General features: G+C 48.4%; 1 protein-coding gene across 1 annotated transcript in view; it reads right to left on the bottom strand.

Moving 5' to 3' along the window:
• Positions 1-5,276, bottom strand: part of megf6b (multiple EGF-like-domains 6b) — a 57,851-nt gene extending 52,575 nt beyond the window's left edge. The window contains exons 1-3 of the mRNA XM_034082679.2: positions 4,912-5,276; positions 3,269-3,403; positions 2,238-2,347 (exon numbers count right to left, since the gene is read on the bottom strand). Coding sequence (XP_033938570.1) covers positions 2,238-2,347; positions 3,269-3,403; positions 4,912-5,003 — 337 coding nt within the window. The 5' untranslated portion in view covers positions 5,004-5,276. The remainder of the gene's footprint in view (positions 1-2,237; positions 2,348-3,268; positions 3,404-4,911) is intronic.
• Positions 5,277-21,708: the final 16,432 nt, after the last annotated feature.

Genomic DNA, 21,708 nt, shown 5'->3' with positions numbered 1-21,708 from the left:
AAACTTGGGAACAAATACTTCAGATTTGCAACTCGCTCAAAAAACTCTATTGATGCTATTTTGTAAATGTAAAACTCATAAACCTAATGATAATAGCCTGAGACAAAAATAGGCTATAGGGAAAACAAGAGGGAGGGGGTCAAGATAGCGAAATCAATTGTGAAAATAACCAGACATATGCTGTGCAGTGGTATATTATTTTTCCAAATATCTGACTAATTGCTAAGAAAAAAGAATGCTTGAGGAGAAAACAAAAGAGGCCAATCACTGCAAGATTGTGACAGGATGTCAACATCTGTTCAATGGGTTGAGGCAGAGAAGAAACACAGGTGAACTAAAGGAAGGGCAAACCACTCAACTTGCAGCCCCAGTGTGTGTTGTAAAAACATTATTTGAGCCTCCACTCTGCTCTACTCCCACACAATACCCAGAAGTAATCCGACTAATTACCTTACACTGACATTTTATTAGGGAACACACACAGAGAGAAAAAGAGGGTCAACACAACGCAGTGAGAGAGCTGAGGAGTACCAGACACTAAATCACTATCTCAAACACAAAGCATTCCCATCTCGCGCAATCTTCTGCTCTTTTAAGGATTTTCAGAGGATTTGCTAAAGCTGTACATTTTACAGAGCAGATTTTTCCTTTTGGATGTTGAAGGCGCTGTTGAAAACAGCCCCACAGATTGCATTGTGCTGACTGAGGTACAGTACCGATAGTGCATAGCAAAGTGCGCAGGAGTCAGAGAGGGAGGATTGTGGTGTGAGCTTCCTTTTATCCTGGTTCAATGGCTCAGAGAAAAGGGTGATTAGTTTGTCCCATCTCAAAGTGCTGCCACGTCTTTGGTTACAGAGATAAAAGCCCTGCCTCATGTCGAAGAGAGCCGCCATTGTCACGCAAAAAGAAACACAACACCCCGTCTAATTTAGTGAGGGGAAACACTCGGCATCCCTTAAGAATGTATCTTGGAGACATTTCTCTATAAATGTTTTAAAACAAAGCCTCTGTAATTATTCTTTGTATCATTTAATACTATAACCTTTCTCCCTGCAAACAATGAGCTCTTTGAAGAGAGCACAGATGCCATAATAACATACCGATGACAGGCACATCCAGGAGATCTTCTCTCGGTCTACATCCCGTCAGAGGGCTATCCCAGACAGTAATGTGCCTGTACCGGGGGTTTCAGCGCTAGAAACTAAGCGCACGGGTCAGTTTGAGGTAGGGCCACAAGAGCAAGGAAGTGGGAACTTTCTTGTCTGTCAACCGGACAGGGGGACAAACTGTTTACAGGAAGGCTTTGCCAAGGGTCTGTCTATGGTATGCAGGCTATGTGCTCTGGATCACTGGCTGTAAAATCCCATCAAAGGAGGCTTCTTGGTCTCAGCGGTGTGAAGCTAAGCTTATCCGCAAGGAGATGAGCTTCTGGCATCCCCTCTGTGGCCAACAGTTCTATCTTTCCATACATGGACCCGGGGACTTAGAGGGGAGATTCATACTTGTTTTACCTTTTATGTTTGTGCATAGCAGATGGTCTCTCCACCATAAGTTGATAGGTATTGTTTTGGGGCTCTTGACTGTAATCGGTAGGGTTAAATATTGGATGGGATTGTCTGTTTTTATACCCATAAAGCATTCCTCTGACCTACACCGCCATGTCACACCTCCGAATGAGTAAAGTGGCATGACTATATGGATGAGGGCAAAGATTTAAATGTGCAGGAATGTGGCCGTTTGGAGCTTAAATGTTTACTTCAAAAAAATGCGTAAACGGTCAAGTATGAGCTTGACTGGCTATCTATCGTAGAATTACCGGAGAACTACAGAGCAATAGCCCAAACCAGGACATTAATGTTTTTTTTGCTAAGGGTAGAGAAGGTAATACTATGCAAGCCTCATTTGAGAGCGAATGTCAACACTCTGTCAACACTTGAGATTTCTTTCCCAACGTCCACATCCAAACCTTGTGGGATAAATAGAGTGGACATGGCGCTGACTGATAACATCTGTTGAGGAGTCTGGATGGGCAAAGCATCTCTTAACCTTTTTGACCTTTTTCTGAAATCTTTCATTCAGATCACTGTGCCAAAGGGTGAGGCACCACATCTCCTGCTGAGTCAGGAAAAGACAAATTGTCTTTAAGTATACAGTACATACCATCCTGCAAAAACCTGATAAATGGGATGGTTCTTTTTCACTTAGGGGAATAAAATAAAAAGAATCTAGATACTTACGATACAGACAACCAGCTTCTCCATTAAGTTGAGACCATCCGGGGCAACACTTGTAGACAGTCTGATAATCCTGCCTGTACACTTGTCTGTAAGCAGTGTAGTACGCTGTCCTATTGATGTGAAAAACATCAAGTTAAAAACAGCAAGTTATAAATTAAACAATAAAAACAGGCAGAGTTTTTGTATTACTTCAATGTAAAACTGTAGTGTGTGGGTGACATGCATAACATTGCTTGGCACATATCATTTGTGATGTTTAGGTGGTTAAATACCATGGGATAAGGATAAACAAAAATGTAATCTGATCAAAAGACTGCTTGTGCTTAAAGTAACATGCAGTACAACATTCAGCAAACATTTTCCCAGACTTTTAAGGCGCCATTTTATTAAAGTGTAACTGGCAGACCCAATTTCAGAGAATGGTGCCAACCCTGTACTTTAGGACCCCTCTCATTGCACCACAGTCATTACGCATGGTGGAAACACGTTTTGTTTACAGCGAGTAATTGTGGCCTTTGCTGCCTTCAAAGCAGCCTTTGACTCTTGTAACAAGGTAAAAAATACTGTGAAAGCGAGCGTGAGCAGCAAAGTGAGAAACTCTTGAAACAGAGACAGGCTGAAATGTAAGCATTAGAACTCTCCTTCAAAGGAATGTTTTCCGCATATATGCCTGTATGTTAAAAAAGTTGCTCACCCCAATGAGGTGGGGTTACACCTTGCACTTACCTGCTGTAAGAGAGGTTAAAAAGCTGTGATTACAGAACAAGAGTGAGAAAGATCTAGGAGGAAATAGGAGGTCAGGGAGCTCATCCTGTTTGATATTGTCTGGTGAAGGGGGAGTTAAATGAAGGATCATGCCCTGTCTGATGAATTATGTTGGTTGCATGACTCAGGAAGACATAATTAATGCTTTGCTCAAGCCAGAGCTTAATCAGCAAGGCACTAAATTCCCTGCAGGTGAAGATGGGAGTGTTTGTTTGAGGTTTCGACTACGAAGAAAAAGGAGACGACAAATGAGGTGTATTACTCACCTTCTCTCGTATCCCATACACCATGACTGTCCCACACAGCCTTGCTTCCACACTTTAACCATGCGTGTGAAGGCCTGCACACATGGCTGCCTCTGGGCGACCAGCGTCACCTCCCTCTCAAGACACACATTGGGCCTGAAACAAAAACAGTGGCCAAATACTTAAGGTGTCAAAAGGTTTTTTACGGATGCATGGATGGCAGGAGGGGAATTTATGATTGCCATAAGAAATGTTGCAAAAAAAAGATGTACATAGTTTGCATAAGTGTTTTTTCTAGGTGACGACGTAATGCCTGTGAAGGATTTACCTGTTATGGGGTGTAAGGCTGCATATAATGTCTGGTTTTGGTATTTTTTTAAGACTTAAGGGGAATTCCTCAACCATTCCCTTTCAGGACGCTAACTACAAGATACTACCTGTAGTTCAACCCAAACCTCAGTACACAAAATGTGTTACATGAAAGTATTTTGGAGGGTGGCATTAGCATCAAAGTGGAATGTATTCATTTTATATCTTCTACTTCAAATGGGAAAAGCAACAAAAACAAATCATACAAGATCAAAACTTTTAAGATGTAAGCCAGGTTTGCTCAAAACAAAAGCATATGATATACAATCCCTGTACCACTTCAACACAAAATACTTTTTTGAAAAATGTAAATTAAAAAAAGCCATAATTTTGAAGACAATTAACTTAAGATATTAGTGTTTTTAGTGGACATATGGTAGATAGCGCATGTTTTCACTTGTATGTATGAGGCTGAATGTCAGCAGAGATGGCAGGCAGTTAACAATTTCGCCCCCAGGTAAAACACGATAAGCCTTCCAACTGTGATGTTTTGTCCTTCCTAAACAAAGTCTGTCTGGGTTCACGGGCAGACCTGCCACCTGCCTGTCTTTCACACCATTTGCTTTGGTGTGAAATACCTTTTCAACAAACAAAAAAAAGTGCAACATGATCTTTAAAACATATACTCTTTTGGTAACTCTCCAAGGACCAACAGGAAGGTCTGAAATACGGATATCGCCAGGAATCTTAAGACAACATCGAGCTGCTCATCTCAAACGAAAGTAATCACTAGCACCTCCAGTTTTACACATGCAGTAATTGCATATGAAAGACCGTATTGTTATTGGCAGCATAACCCAAAAAAATCATGTCTCATATATTTCAGGCTCTTTCTTTATTTTGGGGTTTAAAATACCCATTATAACTGTGTGTCTCTTTACTTTGAGGGGCTTCAAACTAACTCTGACAGAGTTAGGAATGCAGTTCAGGCAATTCAAATGGGGCTAATGTATAATCATTTAAATTACAGTAAGATGGTGCATGGAAGCCAATAAAGACCATGATGAGAGTGCACAACAGTTAAATGAATGATTCAGCATCTACAACATATATTTGTCTTTCAGCTGCTTTATATATAGCAAGAATCTAAACATGCCTCTGGTTGAGTCTTTGACACAAGTGTTTGCATGTGCAGGTGAACTAGCAGTTTTATCACATGTCAAACTTCAAAGGGAATATGAGGCTGTAAAAATATCTCAGAAAAGATTAAAGGTAAATCCCTAAATAATCTGTCCCCTAAAATAACAGTAAGGTCAATAGCCCATAAACAACAACACAGAGAAACGCTTACTCACATATAGGACTGAAGGTTGTTGGCGATGCCATAACGCAATGCACGAGCCTCTAAAATAAATAATATGAAAAAAGATAAAAAAACACTATCCATGTTTATTCTTCTTGGATTAGAGTTTAAATGAATATGACGTACACGCAGACGTATTCATGAGTATAACTCAATTTAACCATTTTTAAAAAAGTAACCTAATAAATAACTGAATAAAAAGAAGACCGGGAGAAACTCAATAGGCGCGTAAAACTTCCTCCGCGTGGAAATAATCAGCGCTTTCCATAAATGACCGTTCCATCACATGGAGTGTGTGTTCTTCCTCTCCGCCGGTGTGTCACTGACTGCAACCGGCAGCTCACCTACGCTTCGTCACTGTAGATGTCAGACTGACGGTCAAAAAGTTGTGGAGGCTGAGCGCTTTCTGCCTCCCTCCATTCACTTGGTAATGATGGCAGGGGTTTGGAGGGGGGGCGGTGGAATGGGTTTCATTTATTATTCAGAGCTTCTGAAACACACACAAACACAAGTGCACTCACAAACGGAGGGTTCAGGCTCGATTAAGAGACTCTAACTTCGCATCAAACTTTTCTCTTCGCTTCGCTTTCTCGTGTTCACTTAAAGGTTGTTGCAATATTGTTTTAAAACGGCACAAAGACGCCTGAATATTTCCATTTAGACATGTGCTGGTCTGATCATATTTACGTTTTACTTAAGAATCTATTAATGCTAATATTCAATCCCTCCATCAATAAGGCATTTTTCTAGTTTCACTTTCGCCTATTGACGTTGGCAAAGTTCGTGCAGCTTTTAAACGAGCGCACTTGTAGAGTTATGTGCGCGCGTTTAGGGACCCATGACGCAGAGCAAAGAAGCATCTGCAGGAGGGGGAAGTGAAACCACTCACGCTAGGTATGGACATTTGAGAAAACTGAGTGATATACTATCACCCACGGAACAACAGAGGATGTTTGGGGTTGAGTCTGAAGCAGTCCCTCTTCAGGGCAAACAGCTGATAGTGCGGTCACAGGGTCAACCGGCAGGACCGACTGCTGCTCTGCAAACAAAGCTTTCAATGCACGCATGTGTGTTCATGACCCCAAAGAGTCCAGGGTCACCGCTGTCCGAGCAGCCTCCGAGGGTCGAGCTGCACAGCATGTCTGAATTAGATCAGGCATCAGACATATCAGAGCTCATCAAAGATATGTGGGGACAGGCAACGGGAGTGTTTTTTAACTGAAAAATCTAAATTAATTATTCATCTTTATTTCTGGTTACAAATACATAGACTACCCAGCTGATTCAATTCATAAAATTAACAAAACTGACTGACACCAATTGGCAGGTGACGACCTATAGCCTGGTTGGCAATCCATGCATTGAATCCATGACCCATTGGTGCCTCAACAATTATTTCAAGTAGTAGGCCTACTACCAAAAATATATGATTTTATTCCAAGATGTCAGAAAGCTTTCATTCAATCACAAAAACAACCTTTCTTAAAATGTAGCAAAATGTTTAGGACAAACAGACACACATGCTTCTAAAGAAGTGATCTTTAGTTAGGACACACTGAAATAATATCAATGAACCTTAATGCATCGGCCTATCATATCTACAGTAAGTTTGGACAGCACATTGCTGGATGGATGCAGGAAAAACCCAGGGTCATAATAAGTGCTTAAAAAGACACAGGTAGTGATTTGCTGACACTTAGTGGTTAAGAAAGGAACTATATATAGTAAGACAAGTCCTGTACAGAAGATGCAACAATACAGTTGAACACAACTTATCCCGAAAAACAGGAAATTGTCACAGAAAATGGAAAAATGTGCAATGCCTCAACTAACCGAGTGAAAAAGGAAAATATATATTCAATAAATATAATTAAACCTGTTAGGTAATTTAGCAACAACCCCTAATCACCACTTCCTTTGAAAGATAAATTAACGTTGAAAAGTTGGATAAATGGGAATAGGTTTAATTACAGGGATGCAAACACACGTATGGTGAAAAAAGAGAGAACTATTAGAAGCAGAAAAAAAACTGCGTAATATACCATCTGACAAAGGCCTGTACTAATGCTTCAATTAACTGGCTATTCTTTATAATATACTCAGATCAATAGGAGACAGAGATGTTATAAATAAAGGGTTTTTATTATTATTTACACCAGGGGTGGGGAACCTTTTTCCTCTCAAGGGCCATTTCAATTTTTACAACATCTTCTGAGGGCCGTACAAATTATTGAACTCAACCTCTGCTTAAAAAAACTAAAATCACAGCCCATTCATTTCGCCATTCTTTCATGCTGTGCAAAGAAAAAGCAACCTCTTAATCCAGATATCTTAACATGACTCGCACATGCATGCATGTGCACGGTTGTGGCATGACCACCAAAACAGAAATATATGGACACAAGACCTGTGCAAATGTATTTAGTATCCTATCCATGTCATCATTTAAGTGGGGGGGGACCTCATATCGTCTAGGGGGGTCTGGGGGCAAGCTCCCCCGGGAAGATTTGTTTTTAAATGTTGAAGTTAAAAGCATCAATCTGGTGCACTTTGAGAGCAAAATTAAGAGATCTATATATCTCTCAACACCCATATGAAACAGCCCTGTAAGCAGATCTTTCTTTTTCGTTATGGATATTTTACAAATCACTCCCCTTTTAAACTGTATTCTTGTTATTTTTAACAACTTTTTTGTTACTGTCATATAGTATTTTATACCTGTTTTTCATTTAGTCTCTTATTTTTTTATAACTATAATGATCATATCGCAAGGTGTGCCTTAACCTCACTGAGGTTATTTGAGCCTCTCAGTCTGTCAGGAGAGAACTCTCTTCCACCAGGTTGTAGAAAAAGCTCTTTAAAGCTTTAAAGCTCTTTTTTTTGTCAGATTATAAATTATAAATTTCTATTCAGTTTTACTTGGAGAACAAATAAATATCTGTATTGACACAGCAACGTCGTGTACACTGGTGTTATACTTGGCTACAGACTTTGGGCAGCTGTAACTGATCAAGTTGATAAAACGAAGTAGCCTACGAAGTTAGTCACATAGGCTACAATTTAAATACTCAACTAAAGCACAAGTAGGCATATTTCTAAATCACAAGTAGGCCTACAGTACTTGAGTATATGTAGCCTACTTAGTTAGCCTATTTCCCACCTCTGGTCAACAATGATAGATCTTAATGTCAATAAGTTGTCTTTAAAACTTATTATCTTGAGTATTATCATAAAAATAGCACTTAACAAACCACGTTCTCCAAGTAAAATCTAATAGAAATTATAATGTTTACTCTTTTTGAAAAATAGAGATCGGACCATCAGTCCTGTGTACAGATCATCAGTCCTGTGTAGCCAACAGATCAGTTCGATAAAGACATGCCTAAACAGCGACATTTTACACGATAAATACGTGTTTAAATAGCAGCATTTGCCACGGAAGGCGAGTGGCAGCTACCGTAAACCTTCTCTTACTCTGGCATCTTGTGGCAACTCCCGTTCAGCAGCGGCAGATGCATCGGCAAGTAGTGGCATCTTTGGCATCTGCCGGAAGTACTTGCCACAGATGCCACGGAGTAGTGGCCTCTGTGGTATGGGATTAGTTTTGTATCATAAAGATAAAGCAACACTGTTACGTTCCCTATTAGGCTAGGGGAACTAACCCATCACTGTACCCTGTATGCAAGGGCTGGTTTGCTTTCACTAACTGTACGGAGGCTCAGTCACTGGTACATTTTTATATACAAAGCCATGTTAGGGAAACTTCCATCTTATATCTGCTCCCTGATCCCACGGAGAATTGTAAGTGGCTACTGCCTGAGATCGAATGCTGTGGTTTTATTAAATGTGCCAACTGCTAGGACTGTCTTAGGGAAGACAGCTTTTAGATGTGCAGCTCCTCTGTCTTGGAATAGTCTGCAAATTAAATTGAAACTGAACAATGTGGTGCCACTAAATGTTTTTAAAGCTCGGTTGGATGCTAGTCAATCAGAAGCTATTGGTACCTGTTTATGTGGATAATTTTGTAAATTATGCTGTATGATGTCGTTTTGTTGTTCTGTTTATGCTTTTATGTTTCATGTGGAACTACTTGAACAGGTCTCCCTTGGAAAAGAGATCAATGATCTCAATGGGATCTATCTGTATAAATAAAGGTTTGAAATGAAATGAAAAGGGAAGAAACACAACCCGATTGGTATTGGTATAATTATAGGTGATTTATTTGTAATAGCAGCGGTAAACAAAATGGCATGGCAGGCAGCCTGAAACAAACAAAAGGGCCAAAAGGGCACAGGTTGACAGATAACCAAACTAAGGGAGGACTCAAAAGGAGTCTAAAGGCATACAGGGAAAATAAATACTAATACTAAATAAAGAACGAACCAAAACCTCACTTTAACAGTGGTACAGACTAACACAGGAAATATATACAGAACACACAGCGAAACTAAAAGGCAACAGTCACAAAATCCTAAATCAATCAATCAATCAATCAATGTTTATTTATATAGCCCAATATCACAAATGTTACATTTGTCTCAGTGGTCTTCACAGTGTGTACAGAATATCAGTATGACAATACGACACCCTCTGTCCTTAGACCCTCACATCGTACAAGGAAAAACTTCCAAAGAAAACCCAGTTTAAAGGGAAAAATGGGAGAAACCTCAGGGAGAGCAACAGAGGAGGGATCCCTCTCCCAGGACGGACAGACGTGCAATAGATGCCGTGTGTAATTTGAAAAGATAATACATTTGCAACAAAACTACTCTAAACACTAACTAAACTACTTTACACTCTAACTAAGCTACTCTGGACACTACTAATCACACACGTTTAACCACAGTTAACAGAATTCTATAGGAGCAAGTAGCGAGAGGCGTCTGACCACATGTCAGAGCCTCCAGAGTGGTGATAGTCCGCAGCCTTTGTACTACTCCCCAGCAGGTGTGCGCCGGCTGTGCGCTGCGATTGGACGACGTCAATCCAATCACCATCTTCAGAGGCGGACCAGGAGATGGGCAGCCAATGATGTTGGGGCTACCACACAGCTCATTTGCTCACACACACACACACACACACACACACACACACACACACACACACACAGCTGCAAAGAATCCCAGACAGATTAAGGAGCAGGACAAACAGCAACCGTAACAAACACTTTCTCAGAATAAAGCAAAACTATGAGTTTAAAAGGGATAGAAAAACTGAATCAAGCAAAAATAAAATAAATTTCAAAAATAAAACTATAAGTTGTAAACAAATCATTTGTGTAATCATGTAAACTATAAGTATTTTTTCTTTGTTTTAACATAGGTTTTTAATCCGTGTATCTACCGTCCAATTGTTTTTCTTTATTAAACACGTAAATGGAAGAGCGTCTGAGAGGCGTTTTTGCTTTTTGCTTTTTACCTTACTAAATGGTCAAATGGTCCTTGGAGCGAGGGGCGGGGCCAAACTCACGGAAGTGATTTAAAAACAAAAGCACTCGTTTGCTAAAATCACACTGAATCACTAGTATCCTGCTGAAGGACCGGTGATTATTATAAACAAGGGGAATTTAGCGATCACAACAAAAACGGCCAAGACCCATTTTGAGCCCAGAGAATGGATGTTATTAAGGGCTGTAAACAGGGCCGCCCCTCCCTACAGGCCAATCACGCAGGCTGCATGGGGCCCCGCCTTGCGCAGAGGGCCTCAGCTGCTGTGCGCAGTTCTCCACTCAGTTCTCCGCGCACCCCCCGCGAGAGTGAGAGTGAGAAGGGGAGCACTTCTGTAACCTGACACCATTGCAATTAATTGACATCTGACCAATCACGGCTTTGATACGGCCACTAGTACAGGTGAAGAGATGTCGGTGAAAATACCGTTTCAGTCCGGCACAAGCAAGAGGGGAAAAAAACAAAACATGAAGAAACTAGAGCATCACTCGAAGGTGGGTTATTGTATGAGTCAAATGTACAACTTGCGAATGTTGTATAAGTCAAATTGCCAATTGCCATATTAAAACATCAGCTGCAATTCACGACATGAAGAAGGCAGTCTCTGCAGAGCATACAGGCTAATGGAGATGCAGTTATTTACAGCATTCTTTATTTACCATTCATTCAAGTATGTGATGCCTTTTATCTGCTAATGTACAGGAGTAAGAGTGATCAACTGTCTGTCTAGTTGGCTTACATAACAGTTAAAGTTTACAGCTTAAAAAACATGGAGCATTTTTTCCCCTTTTATTCATTTTTATGTCAATTTGCACATTTCATGGTGACGCTCAGCCTCTCCCCTTAACTCCTAATTCACTAGCAGGAACCACGCCACAACAAGGTGATGTTTGTAAGTTTATTGAAGTAACATGTGAATGATATGAGGGGGGTGAAGAGATGATCTGGGAGGACGAGCTGTGGTCCGTGCAGTGGGAGACTCAGAGTGGGGGTTCCGTCTCCGGCATGATCTGCGTGGGCTGATTACGGGCCCCCCAGACGATACCTGGGATTTAAGGTGTTAGTATACGCAGTATATAAACGTGCACCGTTTGAATATAGATGGTGACGGGCAGAGGATGTTGGGATGAAGGGGGGAGGGAGGGAGGGATGTAGGGATGTAGGGATGAGGGATGTTGGGATGTAGGGATGAAGGGATGAGGGAAGGAGGGATGTAGGGATGTAGGGATGAGGGATGTTGGGATGTAGGGATGTTGGGATGAGGGATGTTGGGATGTAGGGATGTTGGGATGAGGGGATGTAGGGATGAGGGATGTTGGGATGTAGGGATGAGGGATGTTGGGATGTAGGGATGTTGGGATGAGGGATGTTGGGATGTAGGGATGTTGGGATGAGGGGATGTAGGGATGTAGGGATGTTGGGATGAGGGATGTTGGGATGTAGGGATGTTGAGGGAGGGAAGAAGGGATGGGTGGATGTATCGCTCGGTGTGAGTCGGAAGGGGAACTGTATGGGTAGAAAGGGAGAGGGAGGGTGGGTTGAAAGGATGGAGACGAGCAGTGGCCGGAAGTTTTGCCGGATATAAATAGGGGTGGTTGTGGTTCGAGTTTTAGGCGTGGCCATGCTCCTGAACCTATGTTAACATTTTAACCTCATTTCACTAGCAGGAACCACGCCACAACAAGGTGATGTTTGTAAGTTTATTGAAGTAACATGTGAATGATATGAGGGGGGTGAAGAGATGATCTGGGAGGACGAGCTGTGGTCCGTGCAGTGGGAGACTCAGAGTGGGGGTTCCGTCTCCGGCATGATCTGCGTGGGCTGATTACGGGCCCCCAAAAGAGTCGGATTAAAGCAGCTGACTTAAGCGTGTGCGTGTCTGAGATCATTAAGATTGTTGCGGATGTAAGCGTGATACGCTTGGGATGACGAGCGGCCGAGGGCCTGGATGGTTGTATACGGGATGCCCGGTCTAGCTGCTGTGGACGCTGCGCCAATGCGGGAGGAATGGCTCGAATAATATTCTGAGCATATCCCCAAAGTGAGCGACACGTTTGTGGAAGTGTTTCTGGAACCAGAACGTGTGGCCCTTTTCCCTGTTTCGGTGAGAGAGAGTGGGTGTTGAGGCGTTGCGTATGCATCGTATCTTGCGCTGAAGTATTTGGTTAGTGGCTCGTATGGCTGGGATACGAGTTCAGGCGGAAGATGTGGATGGGGAAAGAAATTCCCAGCTGATCCGTTTTATTCCGGAGTGTGAATATGAGAGTCGTTTGCCGTGGAGGGCTAACGGCTGCCGTTTCGTGCATCTGTCTGCCTGTAAGTAGTTTGACAAGAGGAAAGTGATGCGCTGTACTTTCTCTGAGGATAGAGAAGCCCGGAAAGACATTGAGTCCAGGGTGATGCCTAGAAACTCAATGGAGGTTGTAGGCCCTGAGCCTAAGCATGCTAAGGCTGGGTGGGCAGGGGGCTCCGCATAATTGGCAAGGGAGGGATGCGCGTGCTGCGAAGATGCTGCAGTAACGCTCGGAGTCTGGAGCACCCCGGTATGTTCCCTGGTTGAGCGGGTTGATAATAAATAATAATAATAATCCTTATATTTATTATGGCGCTTTATCAACGACTCTCAAAGCGCTTTACAAATACACTGCACGTACAGATCATACATACATGTAATGGTCATCTGATGCGGCCGGCGGCTTGGCTAGCGAAGTTTATTTTATTATTTGTATTATTTATTTATTTTTCTGAGAGAGAGACCGGAGCGTCTGCTCACGGCGAGAGTCGGAGTGAGAGAGACCGGAGCATCTGCTCACTGCGAGGGTCAGAGAGAGAGAGACCGGAGTGTCTGCTCGCTGTGAGGGTCAGAGAGGGAGAGACCGGAGCCTCTGCTCACTGCGAGGGTCAGAGAGAGAGACCGGAGCGTCTGTTCACTGCGAGGGTCAGAGAGAGAGACCGGAGCTTCTGCTCACTGCGAGGGTCAGAGAGAGAGAGACAGGAACGTCTACTCACTGCGAGGGTCAGAGCGAGAGAGACCGGAGTGTCTGCTCGCTGCGAGGGTCGAGAGAGAGAGACCGGAGCATCTGCTCACTGCGAGGGTCGAGAGAGAGAGAGACCGGAGCCTCTGCTCACTGCGAGGGTCGAGAGAGAGAGACCGGAGCGTCTGCTCACTGCGAGGGTCGAGAGAGAGAGACCGGAGCGTCTGCTCACTGCGAGGGTCGAGAGAGAGACCGGAGCGTCTGCTCACTGCGAGGGTCGAGAGAGAGAGACAGGAGCGTCTGCTCACTGCGAGGGTCAGAGAGAGAGACCGGAGCCTCTGCTCACTGCGAGGGTCGAGAGAGAGACCGGAGCGTCTGCTCACTGCGAGGGTCGAGAGAGACCGGAGCCTCTGCTCACTGCGAGGGTCGAGAGAGAGAGACCGGAACGTCTACTCACTGCGAGGGTCGAGAGAGAGAGAGACCGGAGCCTCTGCTCACTGCGAGGGTCGAGAGAGAGAGAGACCGGAGCCTCTGCTCACTGCGAGGGTCAGAGAGAGAGACCGGAGCCTCTGCTCACTGCGAGGGTCGAGAGAGAGAGACCGGAACGTCTACTCACTGCGAGGGTCGAGAGAGAGAGACCGGAACGTCTACTCACTGCGAGGGTCGAGAGAGAGAGAGACCGGCGCCTCTGCTCACTGCGAGGGTCAGAGAGAGAGACCGGAGCATCTGCTCACTGCGAGGGTCAGAGAGAGAGAGACAGGAACGTCTACTCACTGCGAGGGTCAGAGCGAGAGAGACCGGAGCGTCTGCTCACTGCGAGGGTCAGAGAGAGAGAGACCGGAGCCTCTGCTCACTGCGAGGGTCGAGAGAGAGAGAGACCGGAGCCTCTGCTCACTGCGAGGGTCGTTGAGAGAGAGAGACCGGAGCGTCTGCTCACTGCGAGGGTCAGAGAGAGAGACCGGAGCCTCTGCTCACTGCGAGGGTCGAGAGAGAGAGAGAGACCGGAGCCTCTGCTCACTGCGAGGGTCGAGAGAGAGAGAGACCGGAACGTCTACTCACTGCGAGGGTCGAGAGAGAGAGACCGGAGCGTCTGCTCACTGCGAGGGTCGAGAGAGAGACCGGAGCGTCTGCTCACTGCGAGGGTCAGAGAGAGAGACCGGAGCGTCTGCTCACTGCGAGGGTCGAGAGAGAGAGACCGGAGCGTCTGCTCACTGCGAGGGTCAGAGAGAGAGACCGGAGCCTCTGCTCACTGCGAGGGTCGAGAGAGAGACTGGAGCGTCTGCTCACTGCGAGGGTCGAGAGAGAGAGAGACCGGAGCCTCTGCTCACTGCGAGGGTCAGAGAGAGAGACGGGAGCCTCTGCTCACTGCGGGGGTCGAGAGAGAGAGACCGGAGCCTCTGCTCACTGCGAGGGTCGAGAGAGAGAGACCGGAACGTCTACTCACTGCGAGGGTCGAGAGAGAGAGAGACCGGAGCCTCTGCTCACTGCGAGGGTCGAGAGAGAGAGACCGGAGCCTCTGCTCACTGCGAGGGTCGAGAGAGAGAGAGACCGGAGCCTCTGCTCACTGCGAGGGTCGAGAGAGAGAGACCGGAACGTCTACTCACTGCGAGGGTCGAGAGAGAGAGAGACCGGAGCCTCTGCTCACTGCGAGGGTCGAGAGAGAGAGACCGGAGCTTCTGCTCACTGCGAGGGTCAGAGAGAGGGAGACCGGAGCGTCTGCTCACTGTGAGGGTCAGAGAGATAGACCGGAGCGTCTGCTCACTGCGAGGGTCAGAGAGAGAGACCGGAGCGTCTGTTCACTGCGAGGGTCAGAGAGAGAGACCGGAGCTTCTGCTCACTGCGAGGGTCAGAGAGAGAGAGACAGGAACGTCTACTCACTGCGAGGGTCAGAGTGAGAGAGACCGGAGTGTCTGCTCGCTGCGAGGGTCGAGAGAGAGAGACCGGAGCGTCTGCTCACTGCGAGGGTCGAGAGAGAGAGAGACCGGAGCCTCTGCTCACTGCGAGGGTCGAGAGAGAGAGACCGGAGCGTCTGCTCACTGCGAGGGGCGAGAGAGAGAGACCGGAGCGTCTGCTCACTGCGAGGGTCGAGAGAGAGACCGGAGCGTCTGCTCACTGCGAGGGTCGAGAGAGAGAGACAGGAGCGTCTGCTCACTGCGAGGGTCAGAGAGAGAGACCGGAGCCTCTGCTCACTGCGAGGGTCGAGAGAGAGACCGGAGCGTCTGCTCACGGCGAGAGAGAGAGAGACCGGAGCCTCTGCTCACTGCGAGGGTCGAGAGAGAGAGAGACCGGAACGTCTACTCACTGCGAGGGTCGAGAGAGAGACCGGAGCCTCTGCTCACTGCGGGGGTCGAGAGAGAGAGACCGGAGCCTCTGCTCACTGCGAGGGTCGAGAGAGAGAGACCGGAACGTCTACTCACTGCGAGGGTCGAGAGAGAGAGAGACCGGAGCCTCTGCTCACTGCGAGGGTCAGAGAGAGAGACCGGAGCCTCTGCTCACTGCGGGGGTCGAGAGAGAGAGACCGGAGCCTCTGCTCACTGCGAGGGTCGAGAGAGAGAGACCGGAACGTCTACTCACTGCGAGGGTCGAGAGAGAGAGAGACCGGAGCCTCTGCTCACTGCGAGGGTCGAGAGAGAGAGACCGGAGCCTCTGCTCACTGCGAGGGTCGAGAGAGAGAGAGACCGGAGCCTCTGCTCACTGCGAGGGTCGAGAGAGAGAGACCGGAACGTCTACTCACTGCGAGGGTCGAGAGAGAGAGAGACCGGAGCCTCTGCTCACTGCGAGGGTCGAGAGAGAGAGACCGGAGCCTCTGCTCACTGCGAGGGTCGAGAGAGAGAGAGACCGGAGCCTCTGCTCACTGCGAGGGTCAGAGAGAGAGACCAGAGCCTCTGCTCACTGCGAGGGTCGAGAGAGAGAGACCGGAGCCTCTGCTCACTGCGAGGGTCGAGAGAGAGAGACCGGAGCCTCTGCTCACTGCGAGGGTCGAGAGAGAGAGACCGGAGCGTTGGCTCACTGCGAGGGTCGAGAGAGAGAGACCGGAGCCTCTACTCACTGCGAGGGTCGAGAGAGAGAGAGAGAGAGAGAGAGAGAGACCGGAACCTCTGCTCACTGCGGGGGTCGAGAGAGAGAGACCGGAGCCTCTGCTCACTGCGGGGGTCGAGAGAGAGAGACCGGAGCCTCTGCTCACTGCGGGGGTCGAGAGAGAGAGACCGGAGCCTCTGCTCACTGCGAGGGTCGAGAGAGAGAGAGACCGGAACGTCTACTCACTGCGAGGGTCGAGAGAGAGAGACAGGAGCCTCTGCTCACTGCGGGGGTCGAGAGAGAGAGAGACCGGAACGTCTACTCACTGCGAGGGTCGAGAGAGAGAGAGACCGGAACGTCTACTCACTGCGAGGGTCGAGAGAGAGAGAGACCGGAACGTCTACTCACTGCGAGGGTCGAGAGAGAGAGAGACCGGAACGTCTACTCACTGCGAGGGTCGAGAGAGAGAGAGACCGGAACGTCTACTCACTGCGAGGGTCGAGAGAGAGCGTCTGCTCTCTGTGAGGGTCGAGAGAGAGAGACCGGAGCGTTTGCTCACTGCGAGGGTCGGAGAGAGAGAGAGCGGAGCGTCTGCTCTCTGTGAGGGTCGAGAGAGAGAGAGCGGAGCGTCTGCTCTCTGTGAGGGTCGAGAGAGAGAGACCGGAGCGTCTGCTCACTGCGAGGGTCAGAGAGAGGGAGACCGGAGCGTCTGCTCACTGGGTGAGGCGCTGTTGCTACGGGGTTAGCTGCTAGAGGAGGAAGGTAAGCGGAAGCTGGGTTGCTGTGGATTGCTGAAGGTAGGAAAGAAGAAGGGATGGAGGGATGAAGGGATGTATGTGCGAGGGGATTTTTGTGAAGCCTGTGAGCAGGTACAGAGGGCAATACGACCTGGCCCCCACCAGGGGGTGCTGGTGAGTCGGGCTGTGTCCGTGGAGGAGGACGGCGGCCTGTGACGTCACGACCCGTGGTGCGCGCGCCGCACGGTGGTTGGCTCTGGAGCAGGAAGAGCTGTGTGTGTCGTTGCTCTTGCCGTTGTGCTGCTGTAGGCTTTGTAGAGATTGAACAGTCTAGCCTTGTTGTCGTTTCGGCGAAAGTGGATGCCGTTTTCTCTCAGGAAACGTTGGAGTTGAGTGAATGTCCACCTCCGTAGTTCAGGCTCCGTTTCGGAGCGCGGCTCCGTCCGAGAGGCGTGTCGCGTCCGCCGCCGCGAGTGGCTGCTAATGAGGCAGGCTGCCGGTGGTGGGGAGATTGGAGCTGGCTGTGCCTGTTGTGGCCCCGGTTGTTTGCCCTCGCTGGCGGAGTAGACGAAGCCTGGGACCTGTCTGGAGTTGGAGGTGTCTCGTTGGGGGAGCTTGAGTGGGAGCTGTGGCGGCTGGTGTGTGGAACACTGATTGCCGAGCGCACGCGGCTCCGTTCGGATGCTTGGCTTAGATCCAACTGCTGAAACGTGGATGGTGAGTTGATCAGCAGTTCGGGATCCATGGTAAGTTGAATGTTCTGGTGGTAGAGTGTAGCTTGTTTGAACCGTGACGAAGCGCGGCGTGAATCACGGTCTGGCTGTCAGTCCTTGAAAGGATGGAGACGAGCAGTGGCCGGAAATTTTGCCGGATATAAATAGGGGTGGTTGTGGTTCGAGGCGGAGTTTTAGGCGTGGCCATGCTCCTGAACCTATGTTAACATTTTAACCTCATCAGTCATCATCATGTCAACCACAACACAGAGAAATACTGATAGAAATGTGTGTGTAGTTGTTGATACATTGCTGACAGAGGGAACTAGAATACAGATTTAAGAAATATCAGTTTTTGAGCATGTCATAAGCATGTTTTATCTTGACTATATTACAACTAAATTATAATAAAATAATATAGTATTTATATTATTGAATTGATTATGATTATTAGTAGAAGTAGTTTATTTGCCATCCATCCATCCATCTTCTCCCGCTTATCCGTGGTCGGGTCGCGGGGGTAGCAGTTCCAGCAGAGAGCCCCAAACTTTCTTTTCCCTGGCGACATCAACCAGCTCTGACTGGGGGATCCCAAGGCGCTCCCAGGCCAGCGAAGAGATATAATCCCTCCACCTGGTCCTAGGTCTACCCCTTGGTCTCTTCCCAGCTGGACGTGCCTGGAACACCTCCCTAGGGAGGCGCCCAGGTGGCATCCTAACTAGGTGCCCGAACCACCTCAACTGGCTTCTTTCGACGCGAAGGAGGAGCGGCTCAACTCCGAGTCCCTCCCTGATGACCGAACTTCTCACCTTATCTCTAAGGGAGACACCAGCCACCCGGCGGAGGAAACCCATCTCGGCCGCTTGTATCCGCGATCTCGTTCTTTCGGTCATGACCCATCCTTCATGACCATAGGTGAGGGTAGGAACGAAAATGGCCCGGTAGACAGAGAGCTTTGCCTTCCGGCTCAGCTCCCTTTTCGTCACAACGGTGCGGTAAAGCGACTGCAATACCGCTCCCGCTGCTCCGATTCTCCGGCCCATCTCACGCTCCATTGATCCCTCACTCGAGAACAAGACCCCGAGATACTTGAACTCCTTCACTTGGGGTAAGGACTCATTCCCTACTTGGAGTGGACAGTCCATCGGTTTCCTGCTGAGAACCATGGCCTCAGATTTGGAGGTGCTGATCCTCATCCCAGCCGCTTCACACTCGGTTGTGAACCGATCCAGTGAGTGCTGAAGGTCGCAGACCGATGAAGCCATCAGAACCACATCATCTGCAAAAAGCAGTGGTGCAATCCTTAGTCCACCGAACTGCAGACCCCCCCCCCCACGACTACGCCTCGAAATCCGATCCATGTATATTACAAACAGGATTGGTGACAAAGCGCAGCCCTGGCGGAGGCCAACCCTCACCGGAAATGGGTCCGACTTACTGCCGAGGACCCGGACACAGCTCTCGCTTTGGGAGTACAGAGATTGGATGGCCACTCCTTCGGTACCGTTTCCGACTTCCACGCAACGTTGATGAGACGTGTCAACCATGACAGTCCCTCAACACCCAGAGCCTTCAGCATTTCCGGGCGGATCTCATCCACCCCCGGGGCTTTGCCACTGTGGAGTTGTTTGACGACCTCAGTGACCTCCCCCCGGGAGATTGGCGTTGATCCCCCGTCATACTCCAGCTCTGCCTCTAACATAGAGGGCGGAGTTGTCGGGTTCAGGAGTTCCTCAAAGTGTTCCTTCCAACGTCCCAACACTCCATCAGTTGAGGTCAACAACGTCCCATCCTTACTGTACACAGCTTGGATGGTTCCCTGCTTCCCCCTCCTGAGGTGTCGGACAGTTTTCCAGAACAACTTTGGTGCCGCCCCGAAAGTCCTTCTCCATGTCTTCTCCGAACTTCTCCCACACCCGCTGCTTTGCCTCGGCCACGGATGAGGCTGCTGCCCTTCGGGCCTGTCGGTACCTTGCAACTGCTTCGGGAGTCCCCCGGGATAACAAATCCCTGAAGGCCTCCTTCTTCAGTCGGACGGCTTCCCTGACCACCGGTGTCCACCAGGAGGTTCGAGGGTTACCGCCCCTTGAGGCACCTAAGACCTTGAGACCACAGCTCCCCACCGCGGCTTCGGCAATAGAGGCTTTGAACACCGACCACTCTGGTTCAATGTCCCCAACCTCCACAGGAATGCCCGAAAAGCTCCGCCGGAGGTGTGAGTTGAAGGCCTCCTGAACTTGGGCCTCCTCCAGACGTTCCCAGTTCACCCGAACTACACGTTTGGGCTTACCAGGTCTATCCAGAGGCTTCCCCCGCCACTCGACCCAACTCACCACCAGATGGTGATCAGTTGACAACTCCGCCCCTCTCTTTACCCGAGTGTCCAAAACATACGGCCTCAGGTCCGATGATACGATAACGAAATCGATCATGGACCTTCTGCCTAGGGTGCTCTGGTACCACGTACACTTATGAGCATCCTTATGTTCGAACATGGTGTTTGTTATGGCCAATCCATGACTAGCACAGAAGTCCAGTAACAAACCACCACTCCGGTTCAGATCAGGGGGGCCGTTCCTCCCAATCACGCCCCTCCAAGTGTCTCCATCATTGCCCACATGTGCGTTGAAGTCTCCCAGCAAGACTAAGGAGTCCCCTTCAGGAGCCCCATACAGGACTCTTTCCAGGGTCTCCAAGAAGGCTGAATACTCTGAACTGCTGTTGGGTGCATAAGCACACACAACAGTCACCCCATAACCCGCAGGCGTAGGGAGGCGACCCTCTCGTCCACTGGGGTAAACTCCAACAACGAAGCACCTAACCGGGGACTTGTGAGTATCCCCACACCCGCCCGGCGCCTCACACCTTGAGCAACTCCGGAGAAGAATAGAGTCCAACCCCTATCCAGAAGTAAGGTTCCAGAGCCGACGCTGTGCGTAGAGGTGAGCCCAACCAGATCCAACTGGTACCGCTCCACCTCCCGCACAAGCTCCGGCTCCTTCCCCCCCAGAGAGGTGACGTTCCACGTCCCCAAAGCCAGCTTCTGCCGCCCGGGTCTGGTCCGTCGAGACCCTCCGCTTTCACTGCCACCCGTCTGGCAGCGCACCCGACCCCATCGATGTTTCCCGTAGGTGGTGGGCCCGCGGGACAGAGAAGCGGAGGTGTTGCCCACGTTGCCTTTTCGGGCTGGGCCCGGCCGGGCTCCGTGGCAAGCCCGGCCACCAGACGCTCGCCGACGAGTCCTCCTTCTGGGCCTGGCTCCAGAAGGGGACCCCGGGCTTCCTCCGGGCCGGGTATCCTCACTTCTTGTTTTTCCTTTCATGAGGTCTTTTGAACCAATCTTAGTCTGGCCCCTTGCCTGAGACCAATTTGCCATGGGAGACCCTACCAGGAACACAAGGTGCCAGACAACACAGCCCCCAGGTTCATCAGGGCACACAAACCTCTCTACCACGGTAAGGTGCTGGTTCTTCAGAGAGGTAGTTTAGTTTATTTGCATTCATTATATTTTAATCTTTTTGAGGCTAGTATTTGGCCGGAAATGCAGACATACATGCATATTTACCATTTACCTCACTGTATACAAAAGTAACTGTGTTGATACTAATAATAAACAGGAATTATATTTGCGGAATAGCCTACTTTGTTTCCAAAAAAATGTGTTTCACTCCTGTCGGTTGGGGGAGGGGGCCTCATCTCACAATGTCGCTTGGGGCCCCAAGTTGGCCAGGGGCGGCCCTGGCTGTAAATATAATAAGCCTCTGTCTAAAATTGACAACATTGTGAGGAGATTTAAGCTATAGCCTACTGCGATTCTGCACTGCGGTCAACTCAGCCGCCTCTCGAGTTTGTTTTTTCAAATCAGCTGCTCTTCATTATTCCTGCTATATTTGACGAGT

This window comes from Pseudochaenichthys georgianus, chromosome 5, assembly GCF_902827115.2.
Source record: "Pseudochaenichthys georgianus chromosome 5, fPseGeo1.2, whole genome shotgun sequence".
Classification (NCBI taxonomy): domain Eukaryota; kingdom Metazoa; phylum Chordata; class Actinopteri; order Perciformes; family Channichthyidae; genus Pseudochaenichthys; species Pseudochaenichthys georgianus.
Note: the sequence above shows the minus strand (reverse complement) of the source record. Positions and strands in the feature narration are given on the sequence as shown.